Source organism: Chionomys nivalis, chromosome 26, assembly GCF_950005125.1.
Source record: "Chionomys nivalis chromosome 26, mChiNiv1.1, whole genome shotgun sequence".
NCBI classification, from domain to species: domain Eukaryota; kingdom Metazoa; phylum Chordata; class Mammalia; order Rodentia; family Cricetidae; genus Chionomys; species Chionomys nivalis.
The window spans coordinates 23751274-23775954 of NC_080111.1; the positions used below are offsets into that span (position 1 = coordinate 23751274).

Sequence of the window (24681 nt, forward strand, 5' to 3'; positions counted from 1 at the left end):
ATTATACAGAAACAAAGTAAAGACTTAGTGAAAGATTTAGTGGATGTTATATGATTTTTCAATACTGATGTACCAATGCAACTGTTTATCTTGCATTGAACCTATATGTATGTAATTAGGTGCTTAATGAAATACTATACTAAAAATAATTTTATAAGTCAAAGTATTTTATTTTAAGTTGAATTCAAATACACACATTAATAGGTGTTTAATTTTCTCATGCATAGTGTGAAAATTATGCCTCTCTCCTAATTGGTCTCTCGATTCATGATAAAGCACTCAGAAAAGTTGTCCCTTATCATGTGAAAATTAGAAATACATTTTTCTCTATATCAGTCAGTCGTGTACAAAAAGGAAATGTCTCTAGAAATAGCCAATACTCATGTACCTTATAAGCTAAATACATAGCGGAGGTAGAAGCTACTCAGAGCCCCACCCCCAACCCAAGAAATCCGAGAATCATAGGAAATCAGCACCTTGGGGAGTTAAACTATACGAGTTAAAACGGTTTAATCTTAAACTCCATTTAATAACACCCGAGAAATACTCCCTGCCACTAAAAGTTTTGTACACACACACACACACACTCACACACACACTTTAGGAATTGCTTTACCACTACTCTACACAACAATCTTTGAAATCTCTCCAAACAAATTCAGAGCAAATATTTTCTTTAAAATTGTCATCTGAAAACAAACACACACACGAATCTGTAACAGAAAAAAAAATCATGTGACCTAGCAGGGTTTTCGTTTATAAATATATACTTCTTAAAAAAGAAGTTCAAATAACTAACTGTGTCACTAGAGAATTACATCTCTATAATTCCCACTTAACTACATTTGGAATTAAATATCACTATATTTCAAAGGCTAGTTTTACACCAATTAGGGAAATACAATCTTTTCACCATCATAACATAGTGTGGAAAAACTAGCCTGTTCCCTCCAGTTTATATTCTCTTGGCAAACCATGATCTACTGCTTATGGTGAGCATCTGAGTGTCAGATTTGAACAAACTGAATATTCATGATGGCGATTAACCATTTAGTGCCCGCAACTACGAAGATACTGTTCACTGTAATGGTTATTATAGGTGAGGCATGACTAGCTTTAAAAAAAAGCACTTTTTTTTGCATTAACGGTTCTTTAAAAATATTTTAAATGGAAGTAAAGGGAGAAGAATGAAGGGCACACAGCATGATCAGAAGGTACTCAAATCAGCATGCACGGAGCAGGCACACAGCTCACCGTGATTAAATGTTCTTTGTTTGCTTTTAAGTTGTCACCCATCAAACAGAAGACATGCTTTTTTGTTGTTTAAGAGAAAGTGTTTAAATTTTCACAGAAATTTTTGACCGAATGACACAGGTTTCCCAGGTTCACCTAAAGGTTTGCTGTTTAGTGTTGGGAGTTCAAGGAAAGAAAGGAGGAGGCACTATAAATCTAGTGAAATAAAAGAAAAAGAAAGCTTTACCTTTGTAGGATAATTTCAGTCTTGGCACGTTGTTCTTCCCGTTTGCATAGTTTGCTCTTGCTGTAAGTAATACACCCCAGAAAAGACAGGCAATCCCAGCGAACCAGCCCATGCTGCAGACGCTGGAGGTCCCTGGGCTGTTGCAGCCTTCTTTCCTGTATTGTGCGGCCAGAGAAGTTCAAACAATCTGGAAACTGGAGGTAACAGGTGATTTAGGTCAGTTTCATTCATAAATGCAGACAATCAAGACCTCATGGCAACACTAACGTCTCTTCTTCTGTAACAGTCACGGAATCACAGAAACTTCAAACCCTCAAAAAAAAAAAAAAAAAAAAAATCGAGCCAGGCACCGGATAATGAGGCACAACTGTTGTGTGGAAAGAAGAAAAAAAAATTAACAAGGGCTGCGGCAGTGGCGCTTAAGAAGCCCTTCCTTTTATCTCAGCTCCGCTGATAGCCGGTGGCAGACTCTAATCCTGCTCCCTCTCTCTGCTTCATTCGGCTCCGAGGAAGCAGAATGAAAGGGAAACAGAGAAAGAGAGAGAGAGGGAGAGAGCAGAGGGGGAGCCAGCAGCAGCCTTGAGCAGCGCGGACTTTTCCTGTGCACAAGCAGGGAAAGATGACACAGGATCCCGCGGACAGGTTTTCCCAACACTCACTAGACGCGCTGACAATGGGAGAAGAGCAAGCTCAACCCACTCCCCTTCCCTCTGTCACACAACACATGCAAAAAACATCTCGCAGAGATTAGAGCCGGGAGCAGAACCCTCCGGCGTGCCTGGGAGAGGCATGGGGCTATAAATTTACCTCCCGAGGCTAGCGTTGTTTTATAGCCATTTTGGGGAGCAATCGTGATTTAAAAAAAAAAAAATCGAATTTGGCTACCTACAGAATTTACAGTCCATGCTCATTATTACAGTCTCGCTGAACTTGTTCTGTGTGTGTGTGCGAGTGTGAGTGTGTGTGTCTCCCTCTCATCAGAGTAACTTTAACCAGGGAAGGTTTTAAAGCCTCCTTAGAGATTATTCCCGCCTCCACACAGCCCCCCTTGGGTTCAGCCACCTCCTTCCCCTGCTCTACAAGTGTAGTGAAGAAATTCCTTGGAAAGCCTATATAAACGATCAGTTCAAGACAAATATAGGTCCACTGAGAATTATAAATTACAACAGGGGATTCGCGAAAGGATACCCCAAATCTAAAAGTGCCGGTGGTTTTGAGGCTCCTGGAAGGCAGTGGCCAGGCTGACTCTTCCACCGCCCCGCCTCGCATTAATTAGATCCACTTCCCCAGTGCTGGCTTCAAGGGCAGAGGAAGATGACAAAGTTCACAAAAGTCCCTGCTGAGTGTCAAGAACCAAAATGAAAAGAGAAGCGTGTTCCTGTGTCTCCATGAGCTGGTGAGGGGTAACTCTGTTGTCTGTGGGACACAAGCACGTATTCAGAGTCCTGTTGAACCTCATTAATTCTCTGACAGAAAGGCATACTCTCTCTGGCGTCTAAATTTTCTTTTACTTTTCTTTCAAGAGTCCTGAAGTCTAATGGTATGATAGTATTTGGGTAAGACTTGTATAAAAGTTAGAAGAGAACACCCTCAACATTTTCTGTAACCTTGTCTGCTCTCCCTTCTCTGCTCTCCCTTCTAAACACTTGAAGCCCAGAAGAGAATTCCTGTTTGATGATATGGATGTTCCTCAGTCGAAAAGGGAGGGCCAGTCTCCCAATCAAAAACACAAACACTGTTGAAAGTGCTCATAAAAGTTATCTAAGCATCGCCATGATAGCTCTCATACTGTCTGTAGACAACATTCTTCCCTGACCCCGTGAATGTAGACTCAGGAGGAGGATTTAAAGGGGGGGTTGGGGGAGGGGAGAGGGGTCTACACTGCACTAGATTGATTTGTCAAACGGATCTTATTGTATTTGTCAGTTCCTGAAAGCCTATTGATCAGTTAGCATTGTTAAGATTATAAACTCCAAAATCATGTTGATTTTAGTGATCCCATCCTTGTTATCCCGAGCACTTTTCATGCTTTGGCAGGGGATTAAGGTTACAAATGACAAGAGGCTTTCTGTCTGCCTCTATAGACACTCATCCTGCAAAGGAATTCAGGCCACTTTGGGATTATCTAGAGGGTTCCAATAGCGAATTGCCCCAGCAAAACACCACCGTTAGCACTTTTAAGCATTTCACCTTTCTACTTAATGTGTTTTTCAATGCATTAAGATATTTCTAACACGTTTCTTCTGCAGAGCAGGAAGGTAAGTTTATCTTGGTCAGTGTAGAAAGGGATGAATTAAAGTGTATCCATTTTGCCTCTTAAAAGTCTAATCTTGAACATGCTTGTGTGTTCCATGAAAAATAAAAGAATAGTAAGTAAGACTGAGTGAAAAAAGAACTCATATTGATTCTAAAGAAAGAACAGTTCTCTAGAACTTGAACACAATGGGGAAGCATTACAGAATTGTACAGAAGAAATAATTTATACCAAAGTTGATGTCTGGAATTTGATACACAAAAAAGTTCATTCTACAAGAGCCCTAGTCTCAAAACGTTGATGCAATTAACTTTGGAAAACATCAAAACCTTTGGGTCTTAGATTTCTGCTCTGATCTCAGCAGACTTTGGCAAGATTGACTACGGTTGTTGTCTTCATTTGTTTTTATATACTTCCCTCCTCCTGAGAGATAATTACCTTTAAGCCCTCTTCTTAGCTAAAGTAGAAGCAAGACTGGAGTGAACCTACCTAGGAGTTTGTCAGAGCCCTAAGGATGCAGCTGCAGGTGTGACAATGCGGATTCTGAGTCACTACAACAGAACTTGTGGCCTAAGACATGGCTTGACCGAACCTGCCGCATGCGCCAACGAAACCCTGCTTTTTCCGCATTCATTCCTGCAGCTAAAAGTCAGGAGTACTGTATTGATCTTTCAATGCTGATCCTTAACGTATGGTGAAATACTCTGCATTTCCCACCCAGTGCCCTATTTCCACTGTACTTAGCCATCCAGCTTATGTCTTGGGCTACAATGAATTCTATTTGCAACTGATTTCCCGAAACTTCTCACTTCCAGCTTTCAACCGCAAGGGCTGCCACCTGTTCCTTTGTTCGCAGGCTTCCTATGATGACTGTCCTGCACTTATTTCACCAAACAACTCGGTGGCTTTTTGCCTACCCCGTTGCAGATTGAGAAAGAGGAGGAGGAATGAAGCTTTTCTGGGTGTTGTACTTGAGTTTCCAGAAAAACCGTACTTTCAACTTCACAAGAAGTTAGGTAACTCTTATCTTTTCTTGAAAGACTCGAGAGGCAGCTGCAGAGGGTCCTTGTGAAAATATCTTTTGTGGAGAGATGTTCTTCTTAGGTCAAACCAGTGTGTCTGTTTTGAAGGGGCCGTTCAGAATGGGTAAAATGGACTTGAAGTTAGGACAGCTTTGATGGAACAAGGGAATGGTGAGTCTCACTTCATCGTGATCACTTCCTTCTGAAAATGGTCTCATGACCAGGTATTAGCTACTTCTTTAGAGGAAATTACTTAACTAGGGATTAAATAAAAACATCCAAACACACAAATTTTACTATTTTTCCCAAGGTGTTTTTGATTGAGTTCTATTTTTTAAAAATAATTAGCTCGCATCTCTTTTCTGTTTTTCTCTTCTTCAAGAGACTGCTTCATTACTCACTGAGAATCTCATGATCATCGAAGTTGAAGGAAATGCCATAGCTAAACACTGCCCTCCTTGTTCCCATGTTGAAATTCATTGTTAATAAATATTTTTTTTTCTAGAACTGGGAATTTGAACTTTCTTTTTTCAGAGAAAATTGTGTTGATGAAAAAGAATGCTTCAGAAGATTAGAAAACACCTAGTAATTGGGATGTTTTCCAAACTAAATATTTGGTGTCTTATAAGTTCTGTTCAAAACTGCTCATTACTTGAGAATTACCAGTCATGGATGGGAACCCAGAGTGGCGGGTTAAGAGCAATGCCTCAGAAATTAAGTTAAGTTACACTTTGCATAATCTGGCCCTTATGAGTGCTATTAGCATGAGCACCATGCGGGAGCATGAGCCGAGAGAAGGAATTGGTAAAGGCAAAGAGAATTCAGCTCTACAGAGGCATTAACTCCTCGCTCCCTGCTAACGCCCTGGGAATACAGATGCAGGAAAAGCAACTTCTCTTCACTCTGGGTTTAACTTGTGACCGTTTGAAAAAGCGCTCATTTTGCAAACAGGCTGAAGTAATAAATATTAGATCAAATGCAGAAGGAGATGAGACACTGACCAAGGATTAGATTAACTGTGATTTGAGATTGTCAGAAAACACAGATAATTAGAACGGTCAAAAGCCACGGGGAAAATGTGTACTGGGTGACCATCTCCCTCCTTGAGAGCTTGTTTAGTGGGACTAGCAGGTGGGTTTTGTTAGTTTAGTTATTATGCCTGAGGAGGGAAGGAAGAGGTGGCTAGAAAAATAAGCTGAAGTTAGGATTTGTGTCGAAATTGCCCGAAGTTTCTAAACCTAGTCTTAGAGAGAAATGTTTGATTGCTTGTTCTGTTTTCAAAATTATTTTAGGATGTTTTCATTGCTGCAGTCGCTTTAATTTTATTATCTTAGCCCATCATATATTAGCATTTCAAAATATTTTCAAATGGCATTTCTTTTAACCATTTTGTTTGCGAACCCTCTTGCCTCTTTGCTAGACCATCCACTCCATGAATGAAGTGTTTCCTAATATGAGCATATTAAAAACAAGCAGATAGGACAAATACCTGCCATCGGTGGTTATAGTGACTGTCTCCACCTCAACTGAAAGGGGACAAGAAAGTTTTCCAGTGAGACAGGAGTCCCATTGTTACCAGTGATTAGCAGAGGCTTCCCAGTGAGCTGGGAAAAGGGTGCCATCTGCAGAACTCAAATGACAGGGGCAGGCTTGCTCCTGAGAGTTTCAGGATATGAAGTTATGAGCTATTTGCTTCCAGTAGAGGCACATCACGTGCTTGCTCACGGCATGCATAAATTTCTGAATCTCCTTAAACATTCAAAGTGTAGACGCTGGCAACCCCGACCCAGGCAAAGGAGATGCAGAGAGTTTCTCTGCTAGGCTCTGAGCAAAAAGATGCGCCTAAGATGCGAGCCTGCTTCAATCTTTGTTTGGGGGGAGGGAGTGAATTGAAACGTTTTTTAGTAGTTTGAGATTGATAAGGACAGGGAACAGAAACTCCTAAACAGATCCATGCCTCTGCAAAAGGGAGAGTTTGTTATAATATTATAATGCTTCCCGGGAGTGGTTGCAAAATGGCCGTGCAGTTGTCTTTCCAGGGCCACAGAGTCCCCCAAACTGTAACAGGTAAAAAGGAAAAGGTAATATATGCCTGTCCTTTCCTATTGCATATCGTCGCCAACAAAAAACACCATATGACCTGTCCCAGGCCTTGCCACGGGTTGGGTGTTGTTTTTGTTTACTTTCTTTTGAGCTATGGGGCAGAGTTGTAACCCAGGGCTCTGGCACTGCCTCACCTACCAGGGCAGCTGCCAGTTTACCGGAGAGATTAAAAAAGACCTTGCTTATTAGTTAGCAGTGTTTTTGTTATTCACAAGGATTTGTGAAGAAAATTCAATTTCCCCTTTTTCTTTAGTGGGTATCCATAAAATTAAGCCCTGAAAAGAATGTCAATTGACACGGCTTCATTCTCTTTCCCCAGCCAACTCAGGGGAAGAAACTTAATCCAGTCTCTAGCTTTATATATCTGCAAGGGAGAGGTTCTGGAGGGAAAGGATTGAGCTGGGGACTCGGGTGAAACCATGACTAGTCTCTGGATTGTTTCGCTTCAAATTTACAGGTGGCCTAAGAGACTTAGGGAGCTTTAAAAAAAAAAAAAAAACCCAACAATTTCTAACTGAATTTTATAATTCTTTTTTGTAACAAAAATGATGCCTGCAATGTACAATTGTTTCCTAACATAGTTTTAATTGTATTATCTCAAATGAGCTTTGCTACTGAACTAATGTATCATGGCAATTGGCATAGGACAGCACTAGTTCATTTACGTACTTACGATGTTAAATAATGTGCCTTTTTGTCTTTTATAGAAATATTATGTTATATTCTGATCAAGTTTAGCCTTCCCCAGTTCCTCTTAGATCCTCCCCCCCTGCCCACCTCCCCAGCTCCTGGCCTCCTTTCTCTCTCTATGACTTCAAAAACAAATAAAAGAGAAAAAAAAATCAACAAAGTTAAAGCAAAAGAAACACACCCAAACAAACAATTTAAAATGATAATATACAAGCAAAGGCATAGTAAGAAAAACATGTCCAAACAAAGCAATAAGAGAAAGAAACAAAAATCTATACAACCCCATTAAATTCATTTTGTTTTGACCATCTATTTGCTGGACATGGGGCCTACCCGGAAGTGTGGTTTATGCACCCGGCGAAAGAAACTCTCTGCGATGCGAGAAACTGATTTTGTCTTCGCAAGCAGTTGTCTTTGGAGATTGTTTCCGGGTTAGTGATGGGGCCTATGTCCACTTCCCCTTGTCTGCACTGGGAATCCATCTGACCTGAACCTGTGCAGGCCATGAGTGATGCCACAGCGTGAGCAATCCCCGTTTCCTTGGTGTCACCGTTCTTTGTGGCTCATAGAAGATTCCCACCACTGCCGGGCGGTGGTGGCGCACGCCTTTAATCCCAGCACTCGGGAGGCAGAGGCAGGCGGATCTCTGTGAGTTCGAGACCAGCCTGGTCTACAAGAGCTAGTTCCAGGACAGGCTCCAAAACCACAGAGAAACCCTGTCTCGAAAAACCAAAAAAAAAAAAAAAAAAAAAAAAAAAAGATTCCCACCACTTCCTCCCTCTGTACAGCTTGCCAAGTCCTGAGGGGAGAGGTCTGAGGAAGACATCTTGTTTAGGACTTAGTGTTCCAAAGTTTCTCACTCTAAGCACTTTGAAATGAGAGGCATAATTTTAATTGCTTAACTTCCATAGATGAGACATAAGACATTTTTGGTAGACTTGTACAACACAGTGACTACAGCTAATAACATGTCACACTTCGAAAGCTGTTTAGATAATGGCTATAAATTGTTCTCACCACAAAAATAATAACTCTGGAGTGAAGTGCATAGTAATTAGCTACATTTTCATCATTCCATAGTGTATTTATGGTTTGGAACATTACAAGGTACATGCTGAAGACAGTCAACTTTGTTGATAATGAAAGTGAGACAGTTAGAAGAATCTGTTATTTTTGTAATGTCACATTGACTTTTACATTAACCACTGTAAGTTCAATGATCCCATGAAACCAAATTCAATCCCAAGTGAAAAAAAAAATAGAGGAATGCTTGCAAAACTGAATTAATCAAGCTAAACGTGGCAGCCTGTTCCTTGATCTTATGGTGTGAGTTTGTTAAGTTCTTCTACAGAACGAACTTGACACAATTCTGTGCACACTTTTTCATCCTCAACCCAATAACAGAGAAAAACAATTCATTTTCCTCACACAGTTTCTGTAGTGATTTTCCATTCTTTCATTAAGAAGTGCCAATAATGATGGCTAGACCCAATCACTAGGTTCTTGAGAATAATGGCGTGTACCCTAGTAATAATGTAGCAAGTCACACAGATCACCTAGAAACATGCTTTTTAACCATGTTTCATTTTTAATAATTTCCTATGCTATATTATTCATCTTTTCCTATATCTGTTCTCATTACCTTGGGACATACTTTCCCTACGATAGTAGAAGATGCTCAGTAGAGAGAGAGCTTTCATATGTTTTAATAAATTACTCCTGATTCCTAGCCAGTGTGTCACCTGAACTGAATATTCTTATGTCTACATTTGCATTGTGGACTTGAGATAGAAGATTTTCTATACACAAGGATAAAATTTTGTATAATTTTCAGCAAGGCACTTCAAATATTTTGGAAGCTCCTTTGTCCCAGGTTTTTATGATGCTGAGTGCATAGGTTATTATTATCCATATTAATTTATATCATAAGTTCTCTTAGTCATCTGTGATTTCAAGAACATGTAGCTTCTCTTACATTTTCAACAGAAATTTGACACTGGATAAATAGTATCTAGAATTCAATTAATGAATTTATTAGTTAATAAACTAATAAAACCAGGAAATATATGTTAGACACTGAAAATACTATAACCTATACATTTTACAACTTTAATAAATCATTTGTTAATATTGTCCTTTTGAACGCTTATTTATATTAGCTTTTATGGTTTCACGCATTGGAATGTAGACTACAGCATTTGCTGCTATTCTAATCCATTCCTTTTTTTAAAAAATTAATTATTTTATTTTTTAAAACTTTTTTTTCTCATTTTACATTCCTATATCAGTTCCTACTCCTTCTGCTCCTCCCACCCCACCTTCTCCCCGTCCTTTTCTATCCACTCTTCAGAGAGGGTAAGACTTCCCATGTGGAGTCAACAAGTCTGACACATCACTTTGAGGCAGGACCAAAGCCCTCTGCCCTATATTTAGGATAAGTAAATTATCCCTGAAAAATAAAAAATGGGCTCCACAAAGTCAGTTCAAGCACTCAGAGATGAATCCTGGTCCTTCTGCCTCATAACTGTCACCCACATTCAGAGGGCCTAGTTTGGTCCTATGTAGGTTCTCCTGCTATCAGTATGGAGTCAGCAAGCTCTCATTAGCTCAGATCAGCTGTATGGTATCCCCGTCATGGTCTTGACCCCTTTGTTCATATTATTGCTCCTCACTTTACTCAAGTGGTCCCCAAAGACTTGGCTCAATGCTTGGCTGTGAATCCTTGCATCTGCTTCCATCAGTTTCTGGATGAAGGTTCTATGATGACAATTAAGGTAGTCCTCAATCTGATTACAAGGGAAGGCCAGTTCAAGCACCCTCTCCACTATTGTTTAGGGTTTTATCTGGGGTTGCCCTATTCCTGTAAATCAGTGGTTCTCAACCTTCCTAACAGTGCAGCCCTTTAATATAGTTCCTCATGTTGTGGTGACCTCCAATCATAAAATTATTCTCGTTGCTACTTCACTACTATTTTTTTGGTGCTGTCATGAATCATAATGTAAACACTTCTAGAGACAAAAGGTTGTTTGAAGGGTCATGACAGATAGGTTGAAAACCATTATGTTTAGTGCTAATAAACTAATTGTTTCATAGTCTACTCAGATGTGGTTGGTATCTTCTTTTAATCATAGAAAACCTCATTGTGTCATTACTATTATTACTTTCCTACCACTATATATCTTTTAAGTGAAAGACCCCTCTTTACACTTACTGTACCTTGTAATATATCACAATATATTGTTAATAGAGATGTTACTAAAATGAGTGGTTTATAAATTTTTTTTTTTTTTTGATTTTCGAGACAGGGTTTCTCCGTAGCTTTTTGGTGCCTGGCCTGGAACTAGCTCTTGTAGACCAGGCTGGCCTCGAACTCCCAGAGATCCGCCTGCCTCTGCCTCCCGAGTGCTGGGATTAAAGGCGTGCGCCACCACCGCCCAGCTATAAATTTTAATATACAGTTGTTCCATGTATGAATCAGCTCTTCAGTTTTTGTTAATCAAAATAAAATATGGTAAGATAAAAGAAAACAATTACATCAAAGTTGGACAAGGTAAACCAACTGAAAGAAAAGAGGCCCAAGAGAAAGCACAGGAATGAGAGACCCACTTATTCACACAATCTGGAGGCCCATAAAACTACTAAAACCAAAGGCTATAATATATATGCAGAGGACCTGGTGTAGATCCAAGTGTGCTCTGTGCTGCTGCAAACTCCGTGAGCTCATATGAGCCTTACTCAATTGATTTAGAGGGTCACATTCTTCTGGCATACTTAAGGCCCACTTCATGAGATAGATCCCGTACCTAACACTGCTTGCATGACCAAGAACTAGAGACTAGATAGCCCAGAGATCTGGAGTAAATCAAATATTATTGATCAAAAAGAAAGAAAGGAAGGAAGGAAGGAAGGAAGGAAGGAAGGAAGGAAGGAAGGAAGAAGGAAAGAAAGAAAGAAAGAAAGAAAGAAAGAAGGAAGGAAGGAAGGAAGGAAGGAAGGAAGGAAGGAAGGGAGAAAGAAAAAATAGAAGTAACTCCTTAGTTATGCAATTCTGTTATACTCGAAGATCAGGGCCTTATTCAGTAATCATCAGAGAAGCTTCCTCCTGCAGCAGATGGGAACAGATCCAGGCATTATACAGAGAGACTTGTAACACATAACTCTAAATGATATGTCTCCATCAAATCCCTCCCCTCAAAGCTCAGGGAATCCCACAGAAGAGGAGATGGAAAGAGTGTAAAAGCAGGGTGGGGATGGAGCTCTTTAGTTTGTTATTCTTATTATTTTAAACAAATAATGTCCCTAAAGATTTAGCTGAGTCAATAAACTCTCTGTCTACCATACACGAAGTCTGGAAGTCTATCTCCAGTGCCACATAAGGGAGGTGGTATGGGTGTGGTGGCCTATTATATGTGCCTATTATCCCAGAACTTAGGAAGAGGATGCAGAAGTACAAGGTCATCTTTGGCTATATGGAAAGTACCAGGTCATCCTGGAAGGGTTACATGAGATCTTTTCTCAAACAGACTAAGAGATTTCAGAATGCTGAAATTATGAAAACACATACACATTGAAACTCACATTTCTAGTGACATAATATAAATTTAAATTTTCTTAAAAATGTACTAATCTCCTTCCATCATGATGTCAAATCAGATGTTTGTCATCTCAGATATAAGGACAGTCATGACACCATCATCCCTACCTAGTTTCCTCTTGCCGACAAGGTACAGTGTGACTGCACTCATAGCCTGTGAACATGGGGTAGGGTATCATATAGAGATTGGGAAGAAAAAGTATGGTTCTGATATGGCCTTTTATAGAACAGTTCTTGCAGTAGAAACCACAGAGTCTATTGAAATAGGGTAAAACCTTGGTTGTTATCAACTTTATTTCTGAAAACATGTCATGCGTTTGTTTCACTTTAAATGCAAAAGAATTTGCATATCATGTACGATTTCCTTGACCATACAAGTTAAGATGATGTAAATTAAACAAGTAACGAGGTGAGCACAGATCCCATACCCAGACAAGCAAGCAGGAGGTTGGCTTTGCTAGCTAACCTTGCAACTGCAGGCAGCTGCAGTTTGTAGGAAAGTGCCATTTCACCACTTAACAAATTGCTGGTGACTGCCTTGGCCAGATGTGGATGTGTGATCTGCCACTTTTCGCAGCTTGTGCAGTTGGGAGAGAAGGGAATTGCTTTTGTTAAGTTTATCCATGAACTGCTTGAAGACCCATTACTACTACTGGCTACATCATCAGTGTGGGAGTGGCTCTTAAAAACCTAAGTTACAGGCCACATGAGCTAGTCTTATTTATGTTTCAGGGGAAATTATTTTCCCAGATAAGTGACATATTTAACTTTAAGAAGCAGAGAAGTTAGGGTCAATGGGTGAGACACCTGCACATTATTAAGGGGCTATCTCCTGCTACTATTTATATTTTATACCGTTATATCACGTAGGTCAGTAGCTCTCTTTGGCGTTTTAACTGTTCAGCGTGTTTTGTTTCATTCTGTTTTCCGAACTCTGGGGAACCCTGATTGGCTGGTGAATAAGTTATTTTTCCATCCTGTGGAATTTCTGCTGTGATAGCTCCAACAGGGATCCTTCCACCTTCCATCCGGCATCTGCTTTAAACGTGGGACAGAATACAAGACAGTGCCTAACACCGTGTATCAGTTTGCCACAAAGTATCACTTGACAACACAGGATGAGTGGTACAGATCTCCGGACTTAGATAGTCATTCATGCCTATCTTTGAGTTTTTCTTAATAATTATCATAATTCCTAAAAACAGAACAAAATACGGACACATATTTGTTGCCTACTGAATAAAATTACAGGTTTTTATGCCTAAGAACAACCCATAAAAAGCCTTTCTAAAATCGCTGGCGGTGAGTAGCAGGATCAAATATAGTTTAAAAATCATGAAGTCTTTAAATTCACCCCATTACGCGGCTTTAAAAACACAGTGTTTTGAATGTGAATTCAGTGGACATGAAAAGCTGCTTCACCTCCCTCCAAATTGAGTCTATCAGAAAGAAGCTCAAATGTCACTAATTATTTTATAAGAATAATCACGTTGAAGCTTTAAACAAGCAAAAGCTTTAGAATAGTTTAGGACTGGAGTATGCCAGGATGAAAATAAAAACCCTGTGCTCAAGCAGAGCTGATTGAGTTACATTTAACAGGATGCAGGACATGGCGCTAGAGCTATCTAATGGTGGTGGGCTGTTTGCCACCCCAGAAGCAAGATCATGTTTCCTCTGCCCCATGCAATTTCTGAAAGCTTTCACGAAAATTGTATGATTGACACTATGGCACTCTTCCCATCCTGATTTATTTGAATGTTAATATTGCCATGATACATGTATACCGTCAAAGTATTAGAAAAGAAAGTAAAATAAGCCAACCTTTCACTTTGGTGACTCTTAAAAAGCTTGGTTTATACTGGAGAAGCTAAGATGGCCTTTTATTTACACTAACGGTTTTTCTCTGATTGCTGTTGAGTCTTTATTTTCTGTTTTCATTAAGTGAGTTTGAAATACATTCTACAGATCTTTCTTGTTCACATGTAAAAATGTGGGACTGGGTACAATCAAATGAAGTCAGAAGATATATTTACCAACGTAAAACATAGCAAGTATGCTAAGCCTCCCTGTTATCTTGCAGCAATTTAGCTCTCCCTCACATTTTATGCATTTTTTTGATACTCACAGAACTATGTGCCTTGACTGTAGGCGCTCAGCCCTGATTCTACACTGGAAGCTAAACCCCTGTACAAAGATATTTTGTTTGGGGCATGCGTGGAGGTACTGCCTGTGCCAGTAATTCTGATTTCAGGAGTCGTTTTGTCTACCGTCAGATATAATTACAGATCTTCAGTGGTGAGGTTCATACGAACTGCTTCCCATGAGTCCCTTGTAACAAGGCCTTTCACACAATGGACCTCAAGAAACTTATGGGAATGACTTTCCAGCTCTTGGTCCTGAGAGATGCAGCACTGGCCACAAGACACAAAACTGACTGTCAAATTTGCTTATATTCAGATGAACAGCCAAAAGAGGACTTACAAGAATTAGAGTGTTTTCAACAGATTTTTATCTTTTCTGTCAAAACTTTGCTCAAAGTATTCAATAACCTCCACAATTTATTAAAGTTGATCTGGAATACAAAGTATAGAATCCAGGAAACTGGCCATTGTTTACTTTTAAGGAATGTATCTATTAAAATGGCTAAACTAAAGAAATTCCACTGTTTTATTTTAGGAAACACAAAAAAGTGTGCTAGGTGATGAAATGTCCTTAAATAATAGTATTTACTTGGGTGTAGGTCAGATATAAATGAGTTTCATTTATGTAAGTCCTCTTTCTGTTTAGGTAGGTATGGAAAAAAAATGTGTCTCCCTTTTCCTATGAGTGGAGATGTTCATAAAAGAGATAGGTTTCTTCACAACTACTTTGTAATAAAAGACAATTGCTAGGAAAGACTGAGTATCTATACAACTTAAAAACTTTCAAATGATAACACAGTGAAGAGAATGAAGTTATGCCAGTGTTTCTCTTCTCAACCGTAGTGGTATATATTTTATATATGAATGTATGTATATTTAAGCAAGCACATACACACAGACACACACACATAAATATACACCTGCATACATGAATGAGTATTTACGCAGGCATATATGTCCATCTTTGTTAGCTTCTCTGTTGCTAGGTTAAGATATAATGACCAAGGTAGGTGATAGGAGAGTTCATTTGGGATTATGGTTACCGAGGGCTAGAAGTCTGTCATGCGAGGCAATCATGACACTGAACAGATATGGCAGCTAGAGCAGGAAGCTGAGAGATCACATATTCAAACTCAAATCTGAGAAAAGAGAGAGCAAACAGAAAGTGGCACTTCTGCTTACTCCAGCAAGGATGCTCCTCTTTCCTTCAGCAAGCATGATCCTCCTCAATATCTCCTAAGAGACATCAACTGGGAACCAAATCTTCAATGTCTGAGCCTTTGGGGGATGTTTGTCACTCAAACCTCCATAATCTTCATGTGTATGTATATACTTTCAGAGTCATTCATGCAAACATTATGTGAATACCTATGTGTATATTACATATAATTCAAAAGCAATTGTTTAGCTTTTGTAGCAGGTGGGACACTAAAATTGTAGGTATTTTGTGATAAGTAATCATTCTACCCAGAATTAAGGATTTCATTTCAAGGGAGAGGCAGGATAGACTAGCTGGTTAGAAGCATACAGAAACTTTGTCTCAATTCCATTGTAGCATAAACTTTAAAACATATTTTCTTCTGTCTTTTAAGTGTTTAGTTAAGCCAAGACATTTTTTAGTTGTGTGTCATAAAATATCTCTCTCCTGTCTAAAATGATCCAAATTCCTGTGTGATTTTTGGCACCTGAAGTACCAGTGGAGCACCGAGACTTGCCCCAACTCCTTATTTGAAGAATTATTCTGATTTAAGACTTAGAAAAGAGGTGACAATGGCTATTTTCAGAAATAGAGTTCTGGGGAGATAGTAAACAGCAGGTAGATCTCTAATAACTTAATCATAAATGACTGTAAATATAATATTGTCTTGCTTATAGTTATTTAATTTCATACTAAAGATATAATTGTTTCTCTCATTTTTATTTTAGTGCAAACTCCTTGATAGCATTTGAATTAAATTAGGAAAACAGGAAAAAACATCTTCTTAGTGATTTTACTAGTTTGGAAATTGGGTCGTCTACTCTTCCTGCTGTCCAGTAGGAATAGCAGCAGAACTTACTTAAGTATTCCATGTTTGGAATGTGTCTCTCGGTATGCACTTGGGTTTGTTCAGGCTCATGTTTAACAGAAATGACAGCATGCATTATTGAACATACATTAAATACAGGACAGAGTGTTGGGAGAAGCCCAATCTTTCTTCCAGCTTTGGCATTAATCAGTTATAGTGTTGCACACTGAATTTATCATTGTCTCAATATTCTACACTGATAAGTAAATTGGAGCAAATAAACCCAACCTTATTTCATTCTAATATCAACAGTACTATATTCTAGCATATACTTACTGTCTATAGTATGAAATTTTACCTTATTTTAAGGAATATTAAATTATTTTTGTTAGGCCTTTTAAAATCTAATGAATCAAACTCCATGTAAAGTTATAATTTGAGTTTGGGAATAAGATATATAGGCTATTTTATAAGATACTGCCATTCAAAATACTCAAGAATGTTTGTTACCTTTTATGCCAAAATATAAACTTATTAAACAAAAATATTTATAATATGTCTTCTAAACTAGAATCTGATATAATAACTTAGGATAAACATCAATTATATTATTCAGATGCGAACTTTAGCTAGTATGATGATCAGAGGTAATTGGAGAAGATTTACTATTCACATTTTGAGAAGACATGTGAAATATTTCTTCTGTAACAGCTAATAGATTTTAAACACATTCAGTTTGCATTATTCTCATTTGCTTTTATTAAGATGTACATTAATAAAGATAACATCGGGTAAAGTAACTTACTTCAGTAAATGCTTATTGCATTCAAATTGGAGATCTATTCTGCACACTGAACTTATTGATATGTGGAAAATAATTTAATGAGAAGGTACTCCTGCTCTTTAGTAGAGCATAAATTAATGAAACACGGAGTACCTTAAAAACTACAAATAGAAAGTCGGCATCCCTTATTCAGGTACCACAGACAACAGCCATTTAGCTCGAGGAGGTTTTACAAGGGGCTTCCTGTGGGAGACGGAACTGTTGCTTGAGTTGTTCTTAAATGATGAGTAAGAACAGGTGAAGAAAGATGAGGAAGTCACACCAGGACTTCAGCCAATGCACAAAGCCACAAAATAAGAGAGCATGTGTGAGTGCAGGAAATGGGAGCAATTTCGTCAGTAAAAGGATGTAAATTGCAAAGAGAGAAAGGAAAAATCAGCAGGGTCCAAACGAAAAGGCATCTTTGCAGTCACGCTCGTAATCCTGATGCGGTGATGAAACGCCAGAGGACGGAAAGGAGGGGACCATCATCAAAGAGATGCCAGGTGGAAGAACGCGTCCTATTTCAGAGGAGGCTGTACTCACTGAGAGCAACTGTGAAGCGAGCCAGGTCAAGGAGGCTTATTTTATTGATCTATACAAAGAGGAAACCAGGCCCCAAATTATTGCGGTGGCATTCTAAGAGAAGAGACGAGACAAATCAGAGAAGCATAAGGAACCAAAACTTAGTGGTCTTGGGGAGATGCGGATAAAGAAGAAGGATGGATATACGGAAAAGTGAGGTTTTTTTCCTATCATTTTTACCCATGGTATGACAAGACGGGCAGAGTCAATAGCTGTAAATACCAGGACACGAGCAGATATGGTTAGGACAGCAAAGGGAGTGCAATTCTGAACTTGTTTGTTTAGGATAGAACGCCAGGGAATATTTTCGGTACACATAGGCAGTCGAGCAAATTAGTTTAAAGCTCAAATGCCAGAGGCAAAAAATAGGAATATATGTGGGAGTTAAGGCTGAGATAGAGAGAGAAAGTAGGCTAAGAACAGAACTCTGGAAGACTGGAAAACACAGCAGAGGAGAAAAGACCAAACAGGAAAATGAAATCAAGCAGGTAAAAAGTGGAGGAGAGAATGGCAGACCCATCCAGAGAGAATCATTTGAGGGCAGTCAAGCAGGGAGGAGATTCTAACGCTGACAGTCCACGTGGGTTTGAAGCAGGAGAAGGAACAGCACTCATGTATGAAGAAGGAACTCCGAGCTTGCAATAGGCTCCAAACGGACTGGACAGAGGTTCGCAGCACAACGCAAGCAATTACTTGGCCATTAGCTGATTTTGGCTTCTCAGCTTTCTCTCTTCTCAAGTGGAAAAGGCAGGGGGGACTTAAAAATTATTTTTCATTATTGAAATTTCATGATGAAATCTGAAACATGTGCCCTTAATGATACTGCTCACAACATACAAGGGTTTGCATCTATTGTGACAGCATTGAACCAATTAATTTTTTCTGTTTCCACATGATTGAATTTGTTTCTCCATTCCATCCTCCCCAAGTGTCTCCAAGGCTCCAAACACAAATTGATTCTCTGATCACAATGTAATATTATGCCCCTAGCTTTTCTCGCAGGTTGATGTAACAAATGATCTGGCGAGGAATAGTCTTACACTGTCGGCAAAGGCACTATTCATTATGGGAGTCAGCATCTCAAATAATGGCACACACGATAAATCCTCTTTCAGAATCTAGTGCCAGGAAAGATTTTCTCTAATGAAGAGCTGATATACTCCACTTTATCAGTTAATGGAAGCGGATTTCCTTTTTAACCTTTGCAGTGGGGAAATTTAAAATGAAATCTAATGCTTGTGTGTGGAAACTCCCTTCTACTTTCTAGCTGGCGGCTGGACATTCTGTTATCCTTTCTTGGGTTTTCTCATTTTATGATATTTTTCTAGGCTGTGTGTGTGTTTACTGAGAAGTCAGCAGTTCTATTAAAAAATAGAAAGTGAAAGTAACAGCAATAATAAATAGGAGCAAAGAAACATTTGACCAGAGTGTGACGTCACTTTTTCCCTCATTCCTGTTGAAGTTGTCTCTTCCCTCATGGATGCCTCAAATTGTTGCAGAAAGAAATGTTTATTCCTATGGATACCTTTTTCCTTAAGGACTATACTGAATCTCAAAGTAAAATTTCTTCTTTGCATTTTGAACATAAGACGTATACCTCACTGTTCATGAAATAAACTGTATGAATTGATGGGAGAAAGAATTGAGATTACTTGCGTATAAGTTGAAGACAAGAGTTTCACTATCAATTTCAGATAATTTAAATTCTATGCTATTAATATAATTATGAATTGGTAATGACATTTTACTCTTAACATGATATGAAGAGAAAAAAGTAACAGCAAGAATATAAAAAGTTGGTAAATAAAAGTGACTCTTATGAACTCAAAGTTAAATCATCAGCTTTCCCTGGAGGGATGGGTCAATTGCCTCTAAAATATTGAATATATTTCAGAAGAACAAGACTTCCTAAATTTTTAGCATAGTAAATGTACATATATAAAACATAAACAGGTAGTTCATCCAGAGAGAGACCAAGAGGAAGAACCAGGAATCAGTTCTGGAGGGTGTACTAGCAACTCAACTTTGAACTTCCAGTACTGAAAGGAGGCATTGTTCTAGTCTATCAACATGATGCCCTCTCTATTCAAGTATGCCAATAACTTTTTGCCTTTATTTTTTAATGCTTATATGATGGAGGAAGGTCATTGGTTAATTAATAAAAAAAAAACTGCTTGGCCTCATAGGTTAGAACATAGGTGGGTGGAGTAAACAGAACAAAATGCTGGGAGGAAGAGGAAGTGAGCTCAGATGCAGGGCAGCTCCTCTCAGAGCCAGACGCAATGAAGCAAGCCACCAGGTCAGACATGCTGAATCTTTCCTGATAAGACTGGTGCTACACAGATTATTAGAGGTGGGTTGATCGGGATATGAGAATTAGCCAGTAAGGGCTAGAGCTAATGGGCCAAGCAGTGTTTATATTAATATAGTTTGTGTGTTGTTATTTTGGGGCATAAGCTAGCCAGGCGGCTGGGAGCCAGGAGGCAGGAACGCAGCCCACAGCTCCCACAACACTTATAAGGAGATAGAGACATATGGGTCCTGTGGTTTTGAATTTTACACTATAGTTTGCAGGAAACAGTCTAAACCCATGATACTTCAAGTGATGGACTTGGATCCCTTTCCTATAGAAGATTTAAGGCCTCCAACACAGTACTCAATAATTCAAGAGTCCTACATCCTCACTTTTACCACAGTAAAATTGAGACACGAACAATTAAAATAGTTTTATATCCTACAATGAATCTTATATTACACTTTTAAATATGCTTACTATATTATCACAGCTCAACTGAATTTATATTGGTCTGTACAGTAAGACATGATGCCAATATTATAAAGATCTAGAATTTTTATTAGTAATAATTTAATTATATAATGAAACTGGAACTAAGAACCGGCCAGTACTGTACTTTCAAATGTAGTTATTAAAATTATACTTTTCCTGTGCTTGGAAAATTGGAGTAGCGAGACACTAACTTTTGGCACACAAAGAGCCAACTGAATTATGCTCATAATTCCCACTTCTTACCTTAGAGAAGGTCCTAGATCATGAAACTCTAAGATGCATTTTCAGACATTAATAATAAAAGGGGGATAGTTGCTGTCCCCCTACTTTACAATATCTGTCCACCAGAGAGCTACACAGTATATTGCCTTGACATTTCCACGTCTCTACTCAAAGGTCACAGTGCGAGTGAAGATTCATTTTCATTATCCAACCATTTAAAAACTGCTTCAGTGTCACCTGACATTATTATATGGAAACCATTTTCCAACATCTAACAAATGTCCTCTGTATCGTGCTTTTTGTATCCATCATCCCCAGTAGATAGGATTAGACGTGCTACATAAGAGGTTTAGGGCATATTTATTGAATTAATGAATTTGCAATATATCCAGATATATAAATGGAAAACTAATGGCTGAGAGAATACTATAGGGTCATATATATGTGTGTATGCATGTGTGTATACATATACATGTCTGTATATATATTCCATGAGTTATGCACACACCTATATATGACTATAGGGTTGTATGTAGATATAATATGTGTGTATACATACACACATCCCCAAGTAAGCATTAGATATTAATGTAACTCAACTGATGATAGGAAATCAATCCACCCTTCAGTCTTTTTATGGCTAGGACAGCAGTGAAAACAGTAGCTCTACACATTGTACTGACATCTAAAAGAAGTCTATTTTTAAAGTACTTTTCAAAGCCCAGCCTTTTCTCAGCTAGGAGTTACACTGACAATCCTGGGTTTAGACTAAAACAGAACAACAGAAAACTAACAAAACGGTGTTGCAGTGAGAATAAAAGGACATTGCGCAGCAGTCACACTTCTGAGTTATGTTAGGCAGGATGACAAATGCACGCTGATGTATATAATGACACAGGAGGCTCTGGAAGCTCAGAGTTTCCCATAAATATCTCGTACATGCTTGAAAGAGATGAATGTCTAGTGGACAAATACTCCAAGAAAATTCTAAAGTTAGACACAAGGTCTAAACTAATGTCAGGAGTTTAATGAAAAGGTGAGTTCTCAGAGGTCTAAGGTCATTACATGAAATGGTGTTCATTGTTTTTGTTTAGCTTTGATATGCAAGCCATTGTAGAATCTATATCTATATCTATCTATATCATATATCTATACACACACACACACACACACATAGTACAAAGAAGAAACTCAGAGGCATCAAAGTCCCCACACTGCAATCAGTTGGGATAACAGTGGATATGCACTTCATGCTAATTGGGTCAAAATAGCAGCAGCACGAATACTAAATTATTCATCATGTTCACAAACTGTCAGATAGGGCAAATAGCCAGCTATTCAAAATAATTGCAGAAAGATTGCCACAGTTATAATGTATATGCAGTCTGTGTTTCAAGTCCTGCTGAACCAGTGTTCAATACAGAAAGAAAACCCTCTTTGATAGACTCAGATGGGAATTTAGAACTCATTCACAAATATTTTGAGAGAAAACTAATTAATTCAATTTATAGCATGATTTTATTCATCTCCAATGAAGTAAAAATATCAAAATATTTCCAGATTAAGAGAAATGAGCAATAAAAACCAAGCCCTCAAATGTACATTGACGAGACACTGAGAGATTCTGCCCTTCTATGATTAAAAATGAACAATGTTGCTATTCTTAGATTGCAGGTTTTATTTTGTGATAATGAGGACATTTGGCCCCTGGTATAAATTCTACTTACCATTCTAAATATTATGTTATAATATGACCTGCTAAATATACCACGTGCATAAATAGGCTAAACATTAAAAGCTGAAGCAGGGAAGGATTCAGACAAACAGAGTGACTCACAGAAAAGGAAAGGAGGGAGTAAAGAAAAAAACACAAGCTTTAGTAATTTTTTAAACTATCATCTTGTGTATTTTTGGCACTGTTTGCAAAGATCAAGTATAAAATATCTTCCCTTGGTAGATAACACCTACTCCTCAACCTTCTTCAATAACGATGAAGTTATGAATAAAATAAACTCGGTCTTATAACACAAAATAAAGACTTATTATTCACAGAACTCCTAATAAATAGTCACTTTTTTCATAGAAAAACTTCAAACTATTTTTGCTCCACAAAGACTATGTATGTAGCTTAATATTAAAGATACTCAAAATAATTTCACTTGAAATGTATTTATATAATAAAGACTTTATATTGAAAACTGTAACATTATCAATTATGTTGTACCTCTAGAGTAATATTAATTTGGATTAAGTTTGTTCAGTTGGACTTCAATTATTAAGAAAATTGTATAGAATTTTTTCTTCAAGAAAACAAATGCATTATTGATATGTATGATGATTTCAACAATCCATAGAAATATAAATGGGACATTTAGACTGAGTTTACCTTGCTGTGTTTTGGTCTTCTAATTTTTCGTGATTTGGTGGAACCAATTCTATTTCAGTAGTGAATACATATTATATCTTATATTTATTCCCCTATCACATAATCCTTTTATTCACCTAACTTTGATGACATTTAGCTCAGACTATGTGCCATCAGGAAATGGACTCAATCGATACAAGTGCTATAATAGGGATATTATTTATTTTTAAAAGTGTTAAATTTTACTGCATATTGCAGGGATGAAAAATGGATTTCAGTGCCTGGGAGATTTATATATCTGCTAAAGCTCTAGGGGTAGCCACAGTACCTATAAAAGTACCTGTAGGTCCACGTGGGACTGGCTGAGGAGTAGAGCCACCGTATACCTCATAGGACCGTCAGACTTTTCCACGATGGCATGATTTCCTACTGTATTACTAACACAATCTCGTCATTCTGTCAAAATTCACTTTTTTACCTCTGCGAAACTTCTTAAAATAGCAAGATTTATGTCAAGAGACAAAGAGCTTTAGGTTATCACAGATTTTGATCTTATGTCCCATCCCATCTTACTCAGTGATGTAATCAAGCAATAATTACACTGAGATATATTTTCAGAATTTATGCCTGCAGCCCTGTCATGTCTATGCTATAAATAGCACATCTTCCTTCCATATCTCCTTTCTATTATGGGGAGGGTAAAATGGTATGCTCCCCAACTTTCACACCAAACTTGATTCCAGGCTATCCAGACTTTTATTGTACACACCAAAATAAGACATGGAGGACAGAAAGCTAACACACTAATTATAAAGTGATGAGCAGATGAGATGAGATGGAAGACAAATACATTCAAAATAAATAAATAAATTTATCAGTCTTACATTATTTTAGGAATTTGACATAATGGTGAGTGGGATTACAAAGCAATCTATAGGAAATTCAACCTTGTTCTAAAACAATCATAAGAGCAAGCACGCGGTGGATTAATTCCACACACACAAACAATAATTACACTATGTATGTTACATTTTGAATTCCACACACACAAGCAATAGTTACTTTTACGTATGTTACATTTTGTTCCAATATAGATAGAATGGCCCTTTGTCATTAAGGAAGATATTCAGCCTTATTAATTTGACTATTACATGAACTCCTGCAATGTATATCCCGGGATGTGCTTCTCAAAATGCCTGCGTTGGTGTGACTAAGCTTGTTCAAAATATAAATAAAGAAAAATTAATGCCATCTTTCTCAGGCTGCAAGGGTACGGGCATAATTACATATCTTCTCATTGAGTTAAAATGCATCTGAAAGTAGGCTTATCATTACGGAATTATTTCTTGACTCGTTATAAGACAAATATATAGCAGACTCTATCATCATGGCAACCTAGGAAGCAGGTGTAGGTGGCATCTTCATTGAAAGGTTGAAGAGTACTGACAGGAATAAAGCTAAACAGTGAATGCTAATTTTAGAAAATATGCTAACTTACACATTTCATAGCTCAAGTTTGCAAAAGAAAAGACGAAGTAGGAAGAATCATGATCAGAACAGGGCTCCGGTTTGGATCTGGTTGGAGTTTGTTTCTAAAACGCTCATGTG

General features: G+C 38.1%; 1 protein-coding gene across 3 annotated transcripts in view; it reads right to left on the minus strand.

Moving 5' to 3' along the window:
* Window positions 1-24681, minus strand: part of Sema3a (semaphorin 3A) — a 305296-nt gene that overhangs the window by 212562 nt on the left and 68053 nt on the right. Inside the window, exons 1-2 of one of the 3 annotated variants that reach the window (XM_057758649.1) lie at window positions 2669-2721; window positions 1481-1674 (exon numbers count right to left, since the gene is read on the minus strand). In XM_057758649.1, the coding sequence (XP_057614632.1) occupies window positions 1481-1592 (112 nt within the window). In that variant the 5' untranslated portion in view covers window positions 1593-1674; window positions 2669-2721. Of the gene's footprint in view, window positions 1-1480; window positions 1675-2369; window positions 2431-2668; window positions 2722-24681 lie in introns of those variants that run through there. The other 2 variants (XM_057758647.1, XM_057758648.1) reach the window with 2 other exon arrangements.